We start from the raw sequence: 20,530 nt of genomic DNA on the forward strand, positions 1-20,530 counted from the left end.
GTCCTCCTTCTGCCAGAGAGACACAAGTTGTCTATGATTAGCAGCCTATCTTACTAGCTTATAGACATTCATTTATCCTTTAAATTACTATGTGGCTTCAAAGGTAGTATTTTATATTCTTACTGTGAATTTACATAATGTTTATTATTTTACCCTTCAAAAAAAGTCTTCTAAACTAACTTTTGTTTGTTTGTTTTAACTTTTCTTTCATGTCAATGACGACATCTGTTTTGGGAGCTCAGGGGCCAGACGAAGGTAAGAGATTTGATTTGTTACGTGATGCTTGTAAAGATCTTATGTGCATATTGTTGAACTCTTAGAATTTTTCTTCTCAAAAAGGAAAATATTTTCTGTCATCTTATACAAGTAATGCAAGCTGTCAGCCTACTCACAAATCTGAAGCCATTTATTGGCATGGGAAGGGCCGGAGGTTTATGGAAAAGCTGTATTTGCACTTTGACCACTTCTGGCTGGTCTCCTAGCAGCTACAACACAGATTCCTTTTGTGCCATAGATTGGCTCAAGACTGGTAGTTCCAAACTGTGGTCAAAGCCGACTCATCCTCCCCGCTCCCGAGACAGCTAGGGATGCATTCCCGGCCAACAGAAACCTGCGTGGCCTCAAGCTGCCTCCATAGATTGGCTCAAGACTGGTAGTTCCAAACTGTGGTCAAAACCGACTCATCCTCCCTGCTCCCAAGACAGCTGGGGTTGCATTCCCCGCCAACAGAAGCCTGTGCAGCCGCAGCCGCCTCAAGGGAACATGCTTTCGCCTCTGTCTTTTAGGGATTGTGGAGCCCTGCTTGAAGTGAGCACAAAGACTGTTTCTTATCTGACCATGAAGTTACTTGGAACTTCCAGGAAACTTAGATTGCTAATCTCCATTCTTGGGGTTTTGTTTTTCCTTTAGAGCCCGTGGCTGAATTGTAATTCAGTTCTCTATTATTATTGCTAAAATGTGTATTATAGACATGGCTGTTTGGGACTCTGACTTTTTAAGATCTTTTATTTATTAAATTTTTTCCCCCTAACCACAGGGACTGAATGACAAACAAAGTCACCCTGTCAGTATAAAACATTATTAAGAAAAAGTTGAATAGGGCGCTGGTTTCTTTATATATGTAAACTTTCTCTCATCTTTTCTACTGAAAATGTGTTGGATTATTTTTGTTTTCTTATTTTTATGTATTTTTTTGAGATGGAGTCTCGCTCTGTCACTCAGGCTGGAGTGCAGTGGCGTGATCTCGGCCCACTGCAACCTTTGCCTCCCGGGTTCAAGTGATTCTCCTGCCTCAGCCTTCTGAGTAGCTGGGATTACAGGTGCCCACCACCACACATGGCTGGTTTTTATATTTTTGGTAAAGATGGGGTTTCACCATGTTGGCCAGGCTGGTCAATCCTGACCTCAAATGATCCACCCGCCTCGGCCTCCCAAAGTGCTGGGATTACAGGTGTGAGTGATCATGCCCAGCTGTTTTTTTATTTTTATTGGTGCAGAGGCTGGAGGTTGCATTGAAGATATGAAGGAACCATTGCCTGGTTATTTAAAAATTGTTCATATTTTATTTAATTCAGTTGCATGTTTAGAGAAAATGTGTTGACTTAAAACACATGGGAGGTTAAACACCTCAGAGGTCACCTCTGGTGAGAGGTGTACTTGTTGAACAGGGAGACCTTGATTTTTCCTTTATGCTTCTATGTTATTCGAATTTGTTATAGTGTTTACTTGGAAAGAAAAGGCTTGTCCACTTTATGAAATCATTGCCTGGAAGATACCTATAATAATTTATGAAATTGCTAAGCCTTGAAGAGGAGATTGAGTGCTGGAGTAAATAAAAAGTGTTTATTAGTCCCCAACTTTGTGCCAGGCTTTGGCACTTTCATATTGGGGAATAGAGCTAGGCTAGCCTAGTGGTGCAGAGGAGGGACCTTGGATCTAGACTGTGGGCTGGAATCCCAGCACCGCAACCTGCTAGCTGCAAGGCGCTTACCTTCTTTGTTCCTCAGGTTCCTTTGAACAATGTTGAGCACAGGGGCTTAGCTCCGGTATGGTTGCTTCGGTGATAGCCTCTCAACTCAAATTGGGAATAAGAAATGTCACTGTTAAATCCCTAAAAGAAAGACAAATAAAAAAAAAAACCCAATAATAATGGAGAGGAGAGTGCCATTTAGAACCTATCTCTGGTAAATATACAGTCGGCCTTCTGTATCTGCAGATTTCACGTCTGTGGTTCAACCAACCGCGAGTTGAAAATAGTTTTTAAAAAACTACGAAAAATAATACAATAAAAGTCAAAATTTAGGGCCAGGCACTGTGGCTCACGCCTGTAATCCTAGCACTTTGGGAGGCCGAGGTGAGCGGATCACAAGGCCAGGAGATAAAGACCATCCCTGCTAAGATGTACCTGCAAACTAACATGCACACCATCGTCAGTGAAACACTGTCTCTACTAAAAATACAAAAAAAAAAAAAAAAAAAAGCTGGGCATGGTGGCGGGCGCCTGTAGTCCCATCTACTCGAGAGGCTGAGGCAGTAGAATGGTGTGAACCCAGGAGGTGGAGCTTGCAGTGAGCCGAGATAGCACCACTGCACTCAGCCTGGGTGACAGAGCGAGACTCCATCTCAAAAAAAAAAAAAAAAAGTAAAAATTTCAAAAGCAGTACAGCATAACAACTATTTACATACATCTACATTGTCTTAGGTGTTTTCAGTAATCGAGAGATGATTTGAAGTAGATAGGAGGATATTTATGTGTTATATGCAAATGCTACAGTATTTTATACAAGGACTTACACATCCATGCATTTTAGTATTCATAGGAGGTCCTGGAAGCAGTCCCCCTCAGGATACTAAGGGACAACTGTATACACATGTGGAGATGGGGCTTTTGAAGTGAGAACTAAGCTTACAAGAATCAGGATGGTTTCTACTTAGCCTTATTAAGAACAGAATTAATTAAATAAAATTATGGAGATGAGCGTGGAAAGCTAGGGCAGGAGAAACTTCGTTTGAGCTCCACGTTTTATTTAATCCTACTCTGCTGTAATGATTCTCACTATGGTTGACACCTGGAGTTTGCAAGGTAGTTCCTCCCAGTTTGATGCCCAGTCCTTTGGGGCCATCTTCCATCTTCCTCCTTTTGTTCCTCTCTGTTTGAAAATGGCTTAGTGAGCCACCACTGCTGATAGATAATACATTTTAGCTTTGGAAAAACATGGAGGGTGAGCAGTGTGTAACACAGCACTGCAGCTGGATGACATCTTCTGGGCCCAAGGGCTCTTGGGAGCTGTCACCCACTGGGGGTCTGCTTTCACTTCCTGGCCTTGCTTCCTCCTCACTACCCCATTCCAGGGGACAGGTGTCTCCCCTGCCTGCTGTTTCACACAGAGACGCAGGTGTGCTGATCCGCAGCTGTCCAGAGGTGCTGAGTCAATTGTCCTCTTGGTTGCTGCCAGGGTTTTCTCCCTGCCCCTTTAGTTGCCCTCCTGTTACCTCTCAGAACTGCTCACTGGCTTTGCAGCCTGTGTTCTCCCTGCAGGCCCCCACCCTTACCCCCATCAGTTTCATCGGAACTATTTTTTCAGGAGTTTCTCAATTCTGATCCAGGCACAAGCAAGTACTCTTGGTTTCAAAAACTTGTTCTTTTCCCCCCTTGTCTCCCTTTTTGGCATTTTCCCCACTTCCCTTACCCCCTGTCATTTTGAGTTAATTTTAGCTGGGTGATGGATATCAGTATGCATTCTTAATTTACCATCTTAACCTAATTTTCTTTCTTAAAGAAATTAACCTTTAAACTTCTGGTCCAAATAATCTTGAGAGTTTACACAGAAACCTTCTCCTGCCAACACCAAAATTATAGCAGGGATAGATAAAATATTTTAAAATGTGAAAATCATGTTATCATACTCAAAAACAACATATTTAGACCGGGCATGGTAGCTCACAGCTGTAATCTCAGTACTTGGGAGGCTGAGGCTGGAGGATTGCTTGAAGCCAGGAGTCTGAGACCAGCCTGGGCAATATAGTGAGACCCATCTCTACCCAAAATTAGAAAAATACAACAACAACATATATAACTTCAAGGACCAGCAGTAAGCAAGGGCTGAAGTGACATATTTTGAGGGCTTTGGAATCAGACCAGGTGCCTGGAGGTGATTGGAAGTTCAACTCTTGCCGACTCATGGGGGCACTGGTGTATAGTTGGGGACTGGAGCCAAGCTCACCTTGTGAAAACTGATTTGGGTGAGCCTTCTCTGTGAGTGTGGGCTTACAATCAGTTTTTGGCCACCAACACTGAGCTAATGTCTGTGTTAATTGGAAGGGATAGAGACATTGGGCCTTGAGAAGACCAAAATCTGGGCTTCGGTAATGGAAATGACAGCATAAACTAGTCATGGAAAGGTGGCCATCAGGAGAGGAAAAAATAAGCAATCATGTAAACCATAAAATAAACACTCCCTGCTAAGATGCACCTGCAAACTAACATGCACACCATCATCAGGAAGCATAGCAACAGACTCGTAAAGTGGGAGAGTGTGGCAAAATGGGAACCGAGATACATTTTAAAACAATTGCATTTAAAATCTTTAAGGAGGTAAAATCACAAAACACGAATAAGTAGATTTGAAACTGTCAGAAATTGAAAAAGTGAAAGATGCAGTCAGTGAAAAACTTGCCTTTGCTTCGTTGGTTTAAAGAAAAAGAAATAATTAGTGAAAAGAAGCTTTTCAAACAATGCAAAAGAACTATGTGATATTCTAGAAAGTGGTGATAAGGCGAAAGATCAAAACAGATTATCTGTAAGATCCCAGCAAGTAGCATTTTAATACAGATTGTGCCTGCTTTTTATGCATATAGTTTTTTTGTACAAATATAGAATCATACTCTGGACTTTTATAACTTTTTCATTAACATAAACTTTTTTTTAAATCAGTAAGTCTTCTATACCCTCAAATCTATACTTGTGCATGGGCGTGTCATAATTTATTTAAACATTCTGCTATTTTAAGCTATTTTGGACATGCTGTAGTGAGCATCTTTAAATGTTATTTAAAAATATCTTTGACTACAAAAATAAAAATATTGAAAACATATAAAAACATAAAACAAAGATCACTAATTTTGTTGCAAAAAAATAAACTTTATAGGTGTAACTGTGTGTGTGACTATAGGTGCATGTGTGTGTGCAATAGCCATTTTATTACACATTTTGTTTTGTAACCTCTTTTGTTACTTTGTGAATAGTTTTCTGTGTAAAATATAGAGTCATATCACCTATAGGGTGTTTAGTTCTCATTGTAAGCCTCTACATACATAATTAATTCCCATTGTATGACAATAAGTTGTTGTATTTCACTATTATGAACAGTTCTATCAGTTATGGTTTGTAAGTAATGTTAAGGTTTTCTTAATACACACTTATGTTCACTTTCAACAGGTGTTTGCTTATGATCATTGTTTCTGGTCTATGGATGAATCTGTCAAAGAAAAGTATGCAGGTAATAGAATCCAGCATCCTGTCAGCTACTGATCGTATAGAAGAGGTGTTCAGTATTTTTTCCTTTACATTGCTTGGCAAACCCCCCAAACTATGTGTTTCATCTGCTGTCACATCGCAATAACAATCATCAACACAGAAGATGACTGTGTGTGACCAAACATGGGGGTGGTTTTCCCTGCACCCCAAGCAGCAGACATTGGCTGAGCGTCCTCGAATTCAGTTCCGACGCTGTCTACCTGGGGACGGAGTCAGATCCACAGACTGAGGAATCAGTCCCACAAGACTGCTCCTTCCTTCCCACCAGCGCAGGTCCAGGCCTCTAGAACTTCTGACCTACTGGCTTCCAGTTAGGGTTCCCACAGCCTCCTCTTCTGGTTTGATTAATTTGCTAGAGCAGCTCGCAGAACTCAGGGAAACACTCATGTTTAGGGGTTTATTACAAGGGATTTTCTTTAAAGGACACAGGTAAACAGCCAGATGAAGAGATACAGAGGGTGAGGTCTGGAAGGGTCTCAAGTGCCGGAGCTTCTGTCCCCGTGGAGGTGGTGTGGCACCTTCTCGGTGTGTTGGATGAGTTCTTCCTGTTGGGCCCTGTGTGTTCAGCAATCCAGAAGCTCTCTGAACCCTGTCCTTTTAGGTTTTTATGGAGACTTCTTTACGTAGGCATGATGGTCAACTGATTAGAAATGTGATTAGACATAAAGCGCATGATCTGAACACAGTGTGTCCTGTCTGTTCAGACTTTTCTTGGCCATTCTGTGTAGCATTCCTTCCTCTAGGATATGAGGCAGGACCTGTGGAATGAGAAGCTCTAGACCCACAATCAGAGGAGAATCTTGCCTCGGGCAGGTAGAAGGAGGGTAGGAGATCAGATCGTTTCCTGAGGCCTAAAGTGCCCCAGCAATGTAAAAGACTGCAACAAGGGTTAATGAGCCAGGAACTGTGGATGGTAACCTATATCTGTATATTTACCATAGGATATATATGAGTACCATAGCATTATTTTGCATAACTTTAGAAAGTACAGACAACACCCTCCCGTGTTTGCTATTAGAGTTTTTAATGTTGATTAGAAAATGGGAGACTCACGATGTGCCATTCTTGGTATATGCTGATGAAATTACATGACTAGTGCACACAGTGGCTATTCCACACTCACAATCCCCAGCTCTTACATGAGGCTGGGAGCGCAAGGTTGCTCCTTAGATTGCCCTGGAGGCCTGAGATTGGGCGGGAGAGACAGGAAGGCATACTGAAAGAAGGGGAGCACCGGCCAAGGAGAAAAGGAACCCTAGGCCCACCTCACCTGTCAGAGCTTCAGTTTTCTCTCTTTGATGAAGAGGAAGATACCATATTCTCTCTAAATTTTCTTTTGGCTCTGGAAGTCTGTTACTCTATTCTAAATGATGACTGTCTCTAGCCCCATCTCACCACAAGTTTAGGACTACAGAGACAGCCTTTGATTGCCTTTATTCCTAACTGCTTTTGTCACCTGTTTTTAAACAATCTCTTTTAAATATTAAGCATCATATTGTTTTGGCTTCTGTTATGAGAAAGATGAATATTATGGCTGTTTGGAAGTTAAGATTCATTTGGTCTAGGTGGCCCAATATCAGAAGTATAAATTAACTGGTATTTAAAAAAAAAAAAAAAAAAAAAAAAGAAGAGACATAATGGAATACCCTTGCCATAACATAAAAGCATCCAGTTCTTCCATATGGTATTGAGACTAAGTGAGGTAGGGTGACTTGTCAGATTCACATTCGATTACTGACTATTGACATATCTCATTTGGCCTGTGGGGGGAAATGGCATATCTCATTTATCTCCATGGACATAAACTTGACTCTGTGGTTTATGTCCATGATGAAAACTGGGGGAAATTTCCAGGCTCTGACTCCCTGTCCTAACTGGTATGTATTATAGATCCTGTAATTAGAAATTGTCACTGAGGGAAAGGAGAGGGGGTTGATATATATGATTGTTCTAAACTCTGGTACCCACTGAATAAAAGCATTGGCTGAGTGGTAAATAGTTAAATCCAGGTACACCTGGGTTCCAAGTATAAATTTCAGATATTTATAATCATTGATTATAAAGTGAGCAGCTCATTGGCTCTGCATTGCAGGGGATTCTTACTAGTGTTTATTTGTTCAAGTATGTAGTACAGGGAGCTGATTTTCCCTCATGTGCTAACTAGAAATAACCTGGAAGGCATAAGCCTTTGGGAACATTCATCAAATTTAAAAATCTTGTTTGGAGATAAATAAGCACATTATACGTTTTTGAGATTTTTGTTTTTGTTTTATGAATTGTTCATATGTAGTTTTGGCTTAAAATGTCTTTTCTCTTATTCTCTCTCTCTCAGGTCAAGATATTGTTTTCAAGTGCCTTGGGGAGAATATCCTGCAGAATGCTTTTGATGGCTACAATGCATGTATCTTTGCCTATGGACAGACTGGTAATGTTAAATAACATGGAATCACATAACCATCAATGAAGGAGAAAGTAGAACTGTGTGTATTTTACTGAATAACATTGCTGATTTATTCCTTGTTATTTTTGCTTTCAGAAAGTATTGTAGATGTTGAAAGTAGTCAATAACATTATTTTAGAATGAATGTGATAAAATTAGGATTGGGATCTTTTATCTTTACTGATTTTTCTCACAAGGCACTAGCAGGGTTGTTTTTAAAAAAAAATACAGAGCTATGACCGTTGAACATATTACTAGCCATGCCTATAGATCATGCTTTTTTAAGGCTTTCAGAATCTTAACAGAGAAAATACCAAAAAGAATGTACTTCTTAATGTCTCTCCAGTAATAACTAATAAGCTTTTTGGCTTTTGCATCTCTGTGGTCAAGAAAAGAAAATCTATTTGAAGTGAACTTGTTACTTTTATAAGAGTAAAGCGTACAGCTTGTCCAACTAGAAATGTTCTCACTGAAGAATGTGTCAGATGTTTTCAAGAAGCCTTGTGTCGTGTTGAAAGGGCAGAAAGCTGGGGTCAAGTGGCGACAGCTCCAGTGCTGCTCCTGCAGCTGGCCAGTGGAGAGACCTGGGCAGTTACTTAACCTCTCTGCCCTTTAGTGTCCTTACCTGGAAAGGCTGATGATCATAGACCTTCTTGTAGGGTTGTCATAACGAGTTCCCATGTGCAGACTTTTTACAGAAGTCCTGGTACTTAGGAAATGTGGCACATTAGCTTTAGGTATTATGATAACAATAAAATGTTGCGTGACAAAAGCAGCAACTTGTAGGTTAAAAGCATGTTTGCAAAAACACTGGTACTAAAAACGGAATTATACTTAAGTGTCGGTAGTTACTTGTTTTTGGACAGTAGGACTATGGTAATTTAAGTTTTTTCTTTCTATTTTCCTATGTTTTCTAAATTTTATTTAATATACATTTCTTTTACAAAGGAGAAAATGCATTTTTTTTTCCCCTGAGACGGAGTCTCGCTCTGCTGCCCAGGCTGGAGTGCATTGGCACAATCTCTGCTCATTGCAGCCTCTGCCTCCTAGGTTCAAGCGATTCTCCTGCCTCAGCCTCCTGAGTAGCCGGGATTACAGGTGCCTGCCATTGTGTCTGGTTAATTTTTTTGGTATTTTTAGTAGAGATGGAGTTTCACCATGTTGGCCAGGCTGGTCTCAAACTCCTGACCTCAGGTGATCCCCCCACCTTGGCCTCCCAAAGTGCTGTGATTACAGGCTTGAGCCACCACGCCCAGCCAAGAAAATAATTTTATATAAGAAAAAATAAGATTATTCTTTAGTGTCCATACTAGAGTGAAAGGGTAGTGAGTTAATTTGCTCTGGGGTCTGCAGGGAGAACCTATTTTTTTTGTGCTGTGATCACTGGTTGGGAGCAGGCACAATAGTATTAATTATATGGCTCTTCCAGCTTATTTCAGAAAACTTTTAGACCTCACTATTTCTCAGTTGTTTTAGGTATTTTCTAAAAGTATGAGGATGATTAAAGAAGTTTCTTTTTCTTTTTCTTTTCTTTTGGAGATGAAGTCTCACTCTATAGCCCAAGCAGGACTGTCGTGGCGCAATCTTGGCTCACTGCAACCTCCGCCTCCTGGGTTCAAGCAATTCTGCCTCAGTCTCCCGAGTAGCTGGGACTACAAGCACACGCCGCCACGCCAGGCTAATTTTTTTTTTGTTTGTTTGTATTTTAGTAGAGATGGGGTTTCACCTTGTTGCCCAGGCTGGTCTTGAACTCCTGAGCTCAGGCAATCTGCCCGCCTCAGCCTCCCAAAGTGCTGGGATTACAGGCATGAGTCACTGTGCCCTGCCTATTTTTCTTTCTAAAGGACATTTGCTTTTCACTTTCTCATGTGCAGTAAGAAAGCTTGTGTATTTATTATTCTCATATTTGGATGTATTTTTCATTGCATTTTGCTAAGTGTTTATAATTTATTATGAGCAACAGAAAGAGGGTTATATATTTAACTTCTCAAAGAGACAATAGTAACTCTGATTTCCTTGTTTTTAGGATCTGGAAAATCTTACACCATGATGGGCACAGCTGACCAACCTGGATTAATCCCAAGACTTTGCAGTGGACTCTTTGAACGAACTCAGAAAGAGGAAAATGAAGAACAGAGTTTTAAAGTAGAAGTGTCCTACATGGAAATTTATAATGAAAAAGTTCGAGACCTCCTTGATCCCAAAGGGTAAACGAATTTGAGACTTTAGTGTTTCAGCATTGTGAACTGAAACAGACTTAAATTGGCTTAAGTACAAATCTTACTTTTTAACTTTTTAAGAGGGTCTCGCTCTGTCACATAGGCTTCAGTGCAGTGACATGATCATAGCTTACTGCAGCCTTGAACTCCTGGGCTCAAGAGTTTTTTTTAATCAAGAAGTTTCAGGTGGAATTCAGCTCTTTGCGGGCCGTGAGGTGAGGGAGAGGCATTATCAGAGTGATGAAACCTGGTCTTTAGGACAGTGAATTTTTAAAGATTCTCAGGAACAAAAAAAAGTGCCCATGATTGCATGGCACAGACTTGGAAAGAGAATTGGGTCAGAAGTCTTAGGAGGCCTTCACAGATGCTGGTTTGACACTGCAGCTGTAACTGAGTGAGGAAAGTGCGAGGTATCTAGAAATCTATTCCTTCCACAGAGAGTTCTTTGAGTTCAGATTTTAAGGAAGCGTGACAGTGGAGAGAGATGGAGATAATGACCACAGCCTGTGGCTTGTTGATGTAAAAACAATATTAGGAAGGTCAAAGAGCCAAATAAGCTGAGGCCTACAGAAAGTTTGGAGGACAACAGGAGGACATTTAGTTTTGCCGGATGAGGAAGATGATCAAGGAAAAGAGAATCTTAGAGGCAGTGAATCTTAGTGACTCTCAGTCAAGAGCAAACAGAACCCTCAGCTCTTCTCTGTTGTCAGTTTTCCTTGACCAAGATGATAATCTTCAGGGTTCTCTCAGGGAGATTGAATTGATGCTCAGTGCTTCTATACAAACTTAACAAACATTTATTGAGTGATCATTGTATGCCAGGCACTATGCAAGAGCTCACAATGTGGACAGAATGAGAGTTTTGTAAACAAATAATTAAAATACAAGGCAGTCTGCTTTTAACTTGTGAAAGAGGCTCCTACAAATTAGGGAGCAAAGAGACAATGACTGATCTTGCCCTGAGGAGAAGGGAAGATTCCACCGAGTGTACTTGCTTGATAACTTTTGTGCTGAGTGGGAAGTTTGTTCACTGGGAAGTTGGGTGAGAACTACTCAGGCGTAGGGAACAGCCTCTGCCACACCTTGAAGGTGTAAATTAATCATTAAATGTAAATCTCCTTTGGAGAATGATCCAGCAGTTCAGTGTGGTCAGAGAGTAGGATGCACAGAAGTCAACATGGAACGAAAGGAGGCCAAGGTGGGAGGATCGCTTGAGCCCAGGAGTTTGAGGCTTCAGTGAGCCAAGATCGTGCCACTGCACCCCAGCCTGGGTGACAGGATGAGAGATTCATCCTGTCTCAAAAGAAATTAAAAGTAAATTTCTTTTAATTAATAAAAACTGTTCCAAAACAAAGAGGCCAGAGAGTACCTTATGGCCCAGGTACCCACATCCTACTTAATATTATACCCCTGTATATGTATATATTTTGTTCTGCCTTGAATACTTTCTCTTGGACTTTGACCTCTGCAAAGATCATCACTTTTCTGAGATCCAGCCCAGACTTAACTCCTTCCAGAAATTCTTAGCTGACTGACTTCATACCTGTTCGTTCTTCTGCTTAATCCAGGGTGCTTGTATGGCATCTTTTCAACTTATCTGCACATGTACAGTCTTTAGTAATTTCTCCTGTGTTTGTCTTGGGTATAGTAATTAACAGCTTACTTACAGTAATGAATTAACAGTGAATTCCGAAGAGCTTCGGATTCGCGTAGCTCCAGATCTAGGTCCTCTACTTGTTACCTATTGAGCACGTTTCTTACGCTTTCTAGGCCTAACTTGTGGGCCTAGAGGGAACTTGAAGAGGGAAATGATAGGATACAATTATCTCAGAGGGCTGTTGTGACGATAGACTGGGATGATACACCTGAGGTCTTAGAACATTTGCTGGCATACAGTAAGTACTCAATAAGTGGTAGCTGCTGCTGTTATCTCCCCAGTGAAAATTTCTTGGAAATTTTTTTTTTTTAGTTTCTGAAGATTCAAAGTAAATGGATTAAAATCTCTAAAGGTGAATTTCGGTCAAAGACCATTTGAGAAAACTTCGTTTTTTATTCACGTACTAATTATATTAATTCAGCATCTAGTATGTAGTAATATAATTATGTTGTTTTACTCAGGAGATAATAGAGGATACATTAAGAAAAAAGAGGAAATATGAAAGGAAAAAAGTGAATAATAGAATATATCCTGGGGTGAGAAGTAAATCAAATACTCTATATCTGCTTTATCCAGTTACATGGTAATAAGTGACATTTTTTTTGTGGTTGATCCTAGGGTACTATAGATTTTAGATTTAAGAGTCATTTCCTTATCCCCTGATTTTACTGTTTATATGAAGGGTTATTCTAGAACTATCCTTTTCTTGCTTTCTTTATTATGGGTATTAGCGATTGAATGCGGTTCAGCTTCCGTGCTAGTCATTCACTGTATGTGTTCAACATTTCTTCCCTTCCTCTCCTGCCTTCTTAGTTACTAGCACTCCCTCTCCAAATGATGGAAGCTAACATTTGAAGTCCTCTCTGTCACCTTAATCTCTCTCATCTTCACTTTGTTAGTGAAGTCTGTTCATTCATCTGGTGATTCTTATGTGACAGGACTTGTGCTAGGAACTGCAGACTCCCAAAGTAATTAGACATTATTCTTGCTATTCTAGAGCCCAAAGTTTATTATAATACAAATGGATAAAAGTAAATTAATTCCTGCCTAAGGCGAGGATAAGGAGAGCTGACTAAGAGGTAGTCAAGAGCAGATTATGAAGGAGCATACGTATCAAGCTGAGGAGTGTGCACCTCTCTTCATAGGCATCAAAGAACCACCAAAAAACTTGAAACACTGGTTGGGCATGGTGGCTCATGCCTGTAATCCCAGCACTTTGGGAGGCCAAGGCAGGCGGATCACTTGGGGTCAGGAGTTTGAGACCAGCCTGGCCAACATGATGAAACCCCGTGTCTACTAAAAATACAGAAATGAGCTGGGTGTGGTGATGTGCACCTGTAATCCCAGTTATTCAGGAGGCTGAGGCAGGAGAACTGCTCGAACCCGGGAGGCGGAGGTTGCAGTGAGCTGAAATCCTGGCGCTGCGCTCCAGCCTGGGTGATAGAGCAAGACTCCATTTGAAAATAAAAACAAAAACAAAAAAACTTTAAGTATTATAATTTATTACTTTTTTAAAAAAGATTTTGTGTAGTTCAAAAATGGACACACATTCATGGTATAAAATAAGGAAAAAAATATAAAATGAAAATCACCAGTAACCTCATCATTAACACTCTTTTTTATAATTTAATTTTTAATTGACAAATGAGAATTGTATATGTTTATGGAGTACAGTGTGTTTTGATCATGTATATATTATGGAATGATTATATCAAGCTAATTAACATATCCGTCACCTTACCCACTTACCTTTTTTTTTTTTTTATGGTGCAGACATTTAAAATCTACTCTCAGCAATTTTGAAACACACACTGTGTTACTGACTATAGTCACCATGCTGTGCAATAGATCTCAAGAACTTACTCCTCCTAACGGAAACTTTGTACCCTTTGACTAACACCTCAACAAATATTCTTAATATTTTTGTTTTATATTATTAACTATGCTATCTGTGCTCTACAGTTTTCTCAGATGTCCTTTACTGGGTTTATTAGTTCCTTGTTTGCTAAGAGGGTTTTTTTTAAAAAAAAAAAAAAAAACAACTTACGAATATTTAATTTTAATTTTATTGAATCTTTTTTCATGCGTTTATTGAAATGATCGTACTTCCTTCCTCTGCCCCCTTAGGCTGTCAATGTGATTAAAGTGCGAGCATCTTTTTTCCAGTGGTCAATAGCCTAGAAGCCCTGAGATAAGCCCAATTTTGTATTTTGAAATCATTAGATTCAGTTTATTGTGTTTTGTTTGTCTTTCTTCATGACAGACTGGTCTGTAGTTTTCCTTTCTTGCACAGTTAACATTTACTGAGTTTCTGCTGTTTGTACCACATTCTGTGTAAGACAAATAGATTGTTCATATTTATTTGACTCTGCATTCTTTGTAGTAGCAAATAGACATCCCACAATGTACCCTTTGAGTGATGTGATATTTAATCACATTATGAAGTTTTCTTCGCAGTGAAGATTTTAAAGTTTGGTTTAAATTCTTCTGGGATCAAGTCGGTTGGTTTTATTTATTTGGGGTCTTTCTTGAATTCATTGTATATTTTTATGGAGCAGAGCTGAGTCCTTTTTAAAAATAGGCTATTATTAAAAAAATCATTTCTTTGTTTTTCGTGAACAGAAGCCGTCAGACGTTGAAAGTCAGAGAGCATAGTGTGTTGGGACCTTATGTCGACGGACTTTCTAAACTGGCTGTCACAAGCTACAAGGTAACAACATCCTGTATGTGAACGACTTAAATTTAGTGTAGTAGGGTGGGCTCTCTTTCCTGGCTTACTTTGTTGTTTTTTAAAATTGCATATATAATAGCATCACTTAATAAATCCCTTTTTACAAAAATCCTAAAAATGAGGTAGTTGATCAGAGACCAGTGAATAAATATAGACTAAATAGGATGAGGCTTTTAAATGAGAAGTTATCAGACTTAGTGAATCTAAAGTGGGTTTGAATCAATCTAGAAAATTATGAATTTTATCTTTTGTTGTTGTTTTCCCATTCTGGGGCCCACTTATACTTCCTTTTGCAGTTAATGTTTTTACTTTAAGGCTTTTTATGTATCGTGTTGAATTTTTTCTTAAACATTATTCTTTTAATAGAAAATTGTGATTTTCAGTTTTTGGTGATGTGTGTCAGTTAGGATTGTGTTCAGTTGCACATAACATTAAAAAAATGTAACAGTTCTTTGAAACATGGATTATTACCTGTTTTGTCCATTGTATATTCTCAGTGTTTGAAAAGTACCTGCCCTGTGGTAGGTGCTTTCAGTATATATTGGAAAGTATGAATGAATGAATGATGATTGAAACAAGACTTTTAATGGAAAAGAAATATGGAGGTAGGCTCTCCAGGGCTGATATGGTGGCCCCAAATGTGTTATTAGGGACCTGGATTCCTTCCAGTGGTCAACATAGAGAGGTGTGGTAATGTCCTTATTCCCATAGTTCAAGATGGCTCTTAGAACCAACACGTGATAGCACGCCTACTCCCTGAAGGAGAATTCCCAGATGGCCTATTTTAATTTTAAATCTTACTAAAATGTCATGTGGCCAGAGTGAGCTGCAAGGGCATCTGGGAAATGTAGTCTCTTAGCTTGGCCATATGTGCCAAGTTGAAGATTGGGCTGTCTTACTGGAACGAAGTGAAGACTGGGTAATAGGAAGCATCTAGTCAACTTTCACACATGCCATTTTTCTCACTCCTCATTAAGATCCTTGTAAGGCAGATGGGTATCATAGCTCTGCATTGTTGTTAATGCAATTAAAATCCAGGTTGGTTAACTGTTTTAGAGCTTATAACATTAAAAAAAAAAAAAAAGAAAATCCCTTGACCTTCCTATTGTATTTTGTTGTTTCTCTTTTTTAGTAGTAGTAGCAACCAAGTGGTAAATCAATGCAGAAAATTAGTCTCTTGACATTCTAATTTTTAAAAACAGGTCTGCCGAGTTAATGGTTGCAGCACACCAACATGGCACATATATACATATGTAACAAACTGGCATGTTCTGCACATGTACCCTAGAAATTAAAGTATAGTAAAAATAAATAAATAAATAAAAAACAGGTCTGCTAAGATAGTAGTAGTCAGTGATATGCCTGGATGAAAGGAGAAATAACACAAGTTATTTAAGTTATTTGTGTTGCTTATTTGTATAATCTAATTTGTTTTAACAATAAATTTGTATTGCTTCTGTATTAAAGAAACTAAGTTTTTTCAAATTTCTATATTAGATGAGGTTGGCGTGGCATACTTATTCATCTTGTGTGACCAAAGGTGTAGCTTCTGAACTTAGAGTCAAAGCTGCCACCTCTGTACCTGTAGCAAATGATCTACTTTAAGTTTTCAGAGATGGTATTGGCTATTGTACTCCACGGGGCCCAATGTTCATTGAGAAACAAGAATGTTAACTCCAAATGTTGTTGACTTAGTAGCAAAACTTGTAATGCATTTTGTAGTGTAGCAGGGTTTTAGTGTGTATTACACAAGTAAAGAAATGTGGGTCTATGATTTGTTTCCACTTAGGATATCGAGTCGTTGATGTCTGAGGGTAACAAATCTCGCACAGTTGCTGCAACCAACATGAACGAGGAGAGTAGCCGATCCCATGCAGTTTTCAAAATCACCCTCACACATACTCTCTACGATGTGAAGTCTGGGGTAGGTGTTCAGATGCATGACCTGTTTTTATATTTCTAAAGTGGATTGTGGTTTTTTTTTCTCTATAGGTGTTAGATGAATTAAAGTCCTGGCTAGACTTGTGTATCAATGAGGACTCTGGACAAGAAACAGAAGCCACTCTAGGTCAATAGAAAGGGATGTCATGTAGGGAAGCAGGTGATTCCAGGGTTGTTGGGACATCTGAGGAGGACCAGGTTCTAGACTGCCTCTTGAGGAATAACTTTCTGCACAGCACACATCTGGCCACCGGGGTGGTGCCACCTCTGAGGACACCTCTAGAACGCTGAGTTCCAGGCATACCCATAGCTGTGATCCAGGAAGCAGGAATAGAGAAGTTGCTTCGGTCCATGCTGCCGCCTCGTAGCATCCTGGAACCTGGAGAATGTGCTTACATTTCCCTAGTCCCGCTGCCAGCAGAAAGAGCCAGAAAGTGGCAGCAGGCGGCCTATGCTCTACTTCTGCTTTTCAGCCTCTAGCAGGTGTATCCTGAGCCTGGGCTGCCAGGGAGTCTGAGAAGTGTGGGTTTAAGCTTTCCACCCACTCCCACTAAAGGAAGGTGGAGCAGAAGTTAAGTGGACCGATGGCCCACTGTCTGCCCCAGCAGTTTTTGAGTTTTAAACTGTGATGGCTAACTGAGTAAGCCAATGGTAATGCTCTCGCTTGCCCAGGCACTGTGCCTCACACCTGTAATCCCAGCACTTTGGGAGACCAAGGCCGGAGGATTGCTTGAGCCCAGGAGTTGGAGAACAGTCGGGTAACATAATAAGACTCCATTTCTACAGAATATTTGAAAATTAGCAAGGTGTGGGTGGTTCATGCCCATAGACCTAGTGACTAGGGAGGCTGAGGTGGGAGGATGAGTTGATGAGGTGGGAGGATGAGTTGAGCCCAGGAGCTTGAGACTGCAGTGAGCTATGATTGCCCCACTGCACTGGGCAACAGAGCAAGACCCTGCCTCAAAAAAACAAAACAAAACAAAACTTCTAGCTGATTTAGCAGAGGTTCTTTTGCAGTGTTGCCTTCTGTAAAACACTATTAGAAGGAATAAATGACACTGGGGAAATTGTACTATAAAATCACTCGCTTTTGTAGAATAACTTTTTGAGTGTTTGGTTTTGAATCTTGTGAAGAGTAAACCCAGTCAGAGATACATGGCTTCTGCTGCGTTGCAGACTTGTCTGTTGCTTAGTATATTTGCGTCTTCCCTCTTAATGTGAATTTTACATATTTTATTATGATGCCTACCCCCTAGTGTGTCCATTTCAAATACCAGAAGGTAAAATAATCACCCTGGCAAAGTGCTATACTTTGGCAGGATTTTCATCTGCTGAAAGCATATTTTTCTCCTTTTACCATCACAGCAAGATTAGTGTAACAACAAAAAGTTCTTTGTTTCTTATTTCCTTTTCAGCATAAAACAAAAAACATACTGAGGACTTTTTTTTTTTTTTTTTTTAAACTAAAAGTGCTTTTGATTTGGGATGCTGAATATCCTTTTGTTAACAGCATGTTTATTTATGGAAATGTCTATTTTAAAGGAAGGCTTTAAAAATGATTCAGTCTGTAGATTTTGGTATTGGTTTCCTACATTTCTTGTATTGCTATTGAAGTACAAAGTATGTTACATGTATGTGCTTGATAAGAAAACACTTTTGATAACGATATCTTTGTGTCTGTATGTATATAATATCTTAACTAGAAAAAGATATAAATCTAACACCCGACATGAAATGGAATTATATATGAATAAGATGTAAATGTTACAAAATATTTTGAGATTTTGAGGGATTCTTCTATTGTATAAAGGTCAGTTTTTTTTTTATGTCAGAATTGCAAGTGTTTTGTCTCAGGATTATTGATAAATATCCATGAAATTTTAAACACAGTTTCCAATAATAGTAAAATTTAACTCTTAGAAGTACTTTTGTATACTACTCTGGAAATTTCCTTGGGCACCCTTCAAAATGGCTCATTTTGGAGGCACTGTTTTTCTGAGATAATTAGCTTTCATCCTGGCTGGATTAGTAGTTTTATAAATTTTCTGTGTCTCCATCATTAGATTGTACAGTTTTCTTACAGTGTGTTATAGCAGCACAAAATAATTTTGAAGTAATGGTAAATACTTTTAATAAAGGGTTTAGATCATAAATTCATTTAGTTGCGACAGAACTGCTTTTTGTATTGCTTTTTAAGAGACAGGGTCTCACTGTGTCGCTCAGGTTGGAATGCAGAGGTGCAGTCATAGCTCACTGTGGCCTGGAACTTCTGGGCTCAAGTGAACTCCCACCTCAGTTTCCCAAGTAGCTGGGACTATAGGTATGCACCACCATGGCCAGCTATTTTTTTTTTTTTTAACTTTTTGTGGAGACAGGATTTTGCTGTGTTGCCCAGGCTGTTCTTGAAATCCTGGGCTCAGGTGATCCCCGTTCCTTGTCCTCCCAAAGTGCTGGGATTACTGGCATGAACCACCACAACTGGCCTTGTGTTCCTGTTTATTAGCATTGATTGATTTCCTTTGTAGACATCTGGAGAGAAAGTGGGCAAACTGAGCCTGGTGGATTTAGCTGGCAGTGAACGAGCAACGAAGACGGGCGCTGCAGGGGACAGGCTGAAGGAAGGGAGCAACATTAACAAGTAAGTGCTCTCAAGCTTATTTGTATTGCTTTGTTGATTTGATAGCCAATGAGGGAACATCTGTGGTTATTAAAATAATAAGGTGATTTGGAATTTTTTTCTGGTATTTTCAATGGCCCTGGGCTCATATGAGGTTTTGTTGAGATGCCTGATGGGGCGAAAGAGCACAGCCTCAGGTCAGGGTTTCTCAACAGTGGCCCTGTTGCTGTTTTGGGTCAGGTAGTTCTTTTCATGGGAAGGGTGATCCTGTGCTTTGTAGAGTGTCTAGCTGCATCCCTGGCTTCTCCCCACTAGATGGCGATAGTAGCTGCCACCTCTTCCCCCACCCCTAGGTGTGTCAACCCAAGCTCACTTTCAATATCCATGGCTGTTCCTTGTGGGGACACAGTCACCCTCCAGTTGAGAACCACTGGTTTAGCTATAGAGAAGATCAAAGATAACTGGTCTCTCAGAGTGGAGCTGTTGAAACTTGACCTGTGTGTTGCTCTTTGGACAAACATGTACTAACCACATTGAGCTTTTCCTTTATTAGACACTGTCGTGCTTGTCCAAGTCCAAGAAGCTAAGACTTTACCAAGTAATATTTTGTTCACCAGTTCCTTCATGTGGGCTCATTTTAGGTTTTGTTGAGATGCCTGATGGGGCCGAAGAGCACAGACTCAGTCAGGTCAGGGTTTCTCAGCAGTGGCCCTATTGCTGTTTTGGGTCAGGTAATTCTTTTCATGGAAGGGGTGATCCTGTGCTACGAATAATACGAAGTAATATTTTGTTTACCAGTTCCTTCATATGGGCTTCACATTTTCTCCCTCAAGCCGAATCGTTAGCTCATTATGGGTAGGAAGCTTTTCTGTCCTTGTGGCTCCCAGAAGGACACATAGGAGTCATAAACCAAATGGAGATGATAGAACACCATCACCCAGATGCTATCCTATTATTGAATCTCATATATATAATTTTTGCTTTGTACTATGGTTTAATTACTGTGTTTCTGGCTTGCTTTCTTAGAGATATGTGGTTTTGGTATTATATTGACCTGAAGATTTATAGCTCACATTTTTATGTACTACAAAATACTGGGCTAAGCATTTTTTATTGCTTATAGTAGTATTGGGGAAAATAGCTATTTCGAGTTGTGTGCTTTTGAACTGAGCAGCAAAGTGCTGACAGGGTGCTGCTCACATGCAGGTACAAGGGCATCTTGGTGTTCAATCTTTGTGCTAAAATGTGACATTTGATATATTGTTGTACCATGCAGGTCCCTCACAACCCTCGGTCTGGTTATCTCAGCTCTTGCAGATCAGAGTGCTGGCAAAAACAAGAATAAATTTGTTCCATATCGTGACTCAGTTCTCACTTGGCTGCTCAAAG

The 20,530-nt window shown here is 39.9% G+C and overlaps 1 protein-coding gene across 6 annotated transcripts in view; it reads left to right on the forward strand.

Moving 5' to 3' along the window:
- The window catches only part of LOC105482142 (kinesin family member 13B), a 195,156-nt gene that overhangs the window by 67,138 nt on the left and 107,488 nt on the right, over positions 1-20,530 (forward strand). For all 6 annotated transcript variants that reach the window (XM_071068441.1, XM_071068440.1, XM_071068443.1 and 3 more), the window contains exons 3-10: positions 243-255; positions 5,438-5,498; positions 7,869-7,961; positions 10,003-10,183; positions 14,475-14,562; positions 16,373-16,507; positions 19,050-19,162; positions 20,418-20,529. In XM_071068441.1, the coding sequence (XP_070924542.1) occupies positions 243-255; positions 5,438-5,498; positions 7,869-7,961; positions 10,003-10,183; positions 14,475-14,562; positions 16,373-16,507; positions 19,050-19,162; positions 20,418-20,529 (796 nt within the window). The remainder of the gene's footprint in view (positions 1-242; positions 256-5,437; positions 5,499-7,868; positions 7,962-10,002; positions 10,184-14,474; positions 14,563-16,372; positions 16,508-19,049; positions 19,163-20,417; position 20,530) is intronic.

This window comes from Macaca nemestrina, chromosome 8 (genome assembly GCF_043159975.1).
Source record: "Macaca nemestrina isolate mMacNem1 chromosome 8, mMacNem.hap1, whole genome shotgun sequence".
Taxonomy (NCBI): Eukaryota; Metazoa; Chordata; class Mammalia; order Primates; family Cercopithecidae; genus Macaca; species Macaca nemestrina.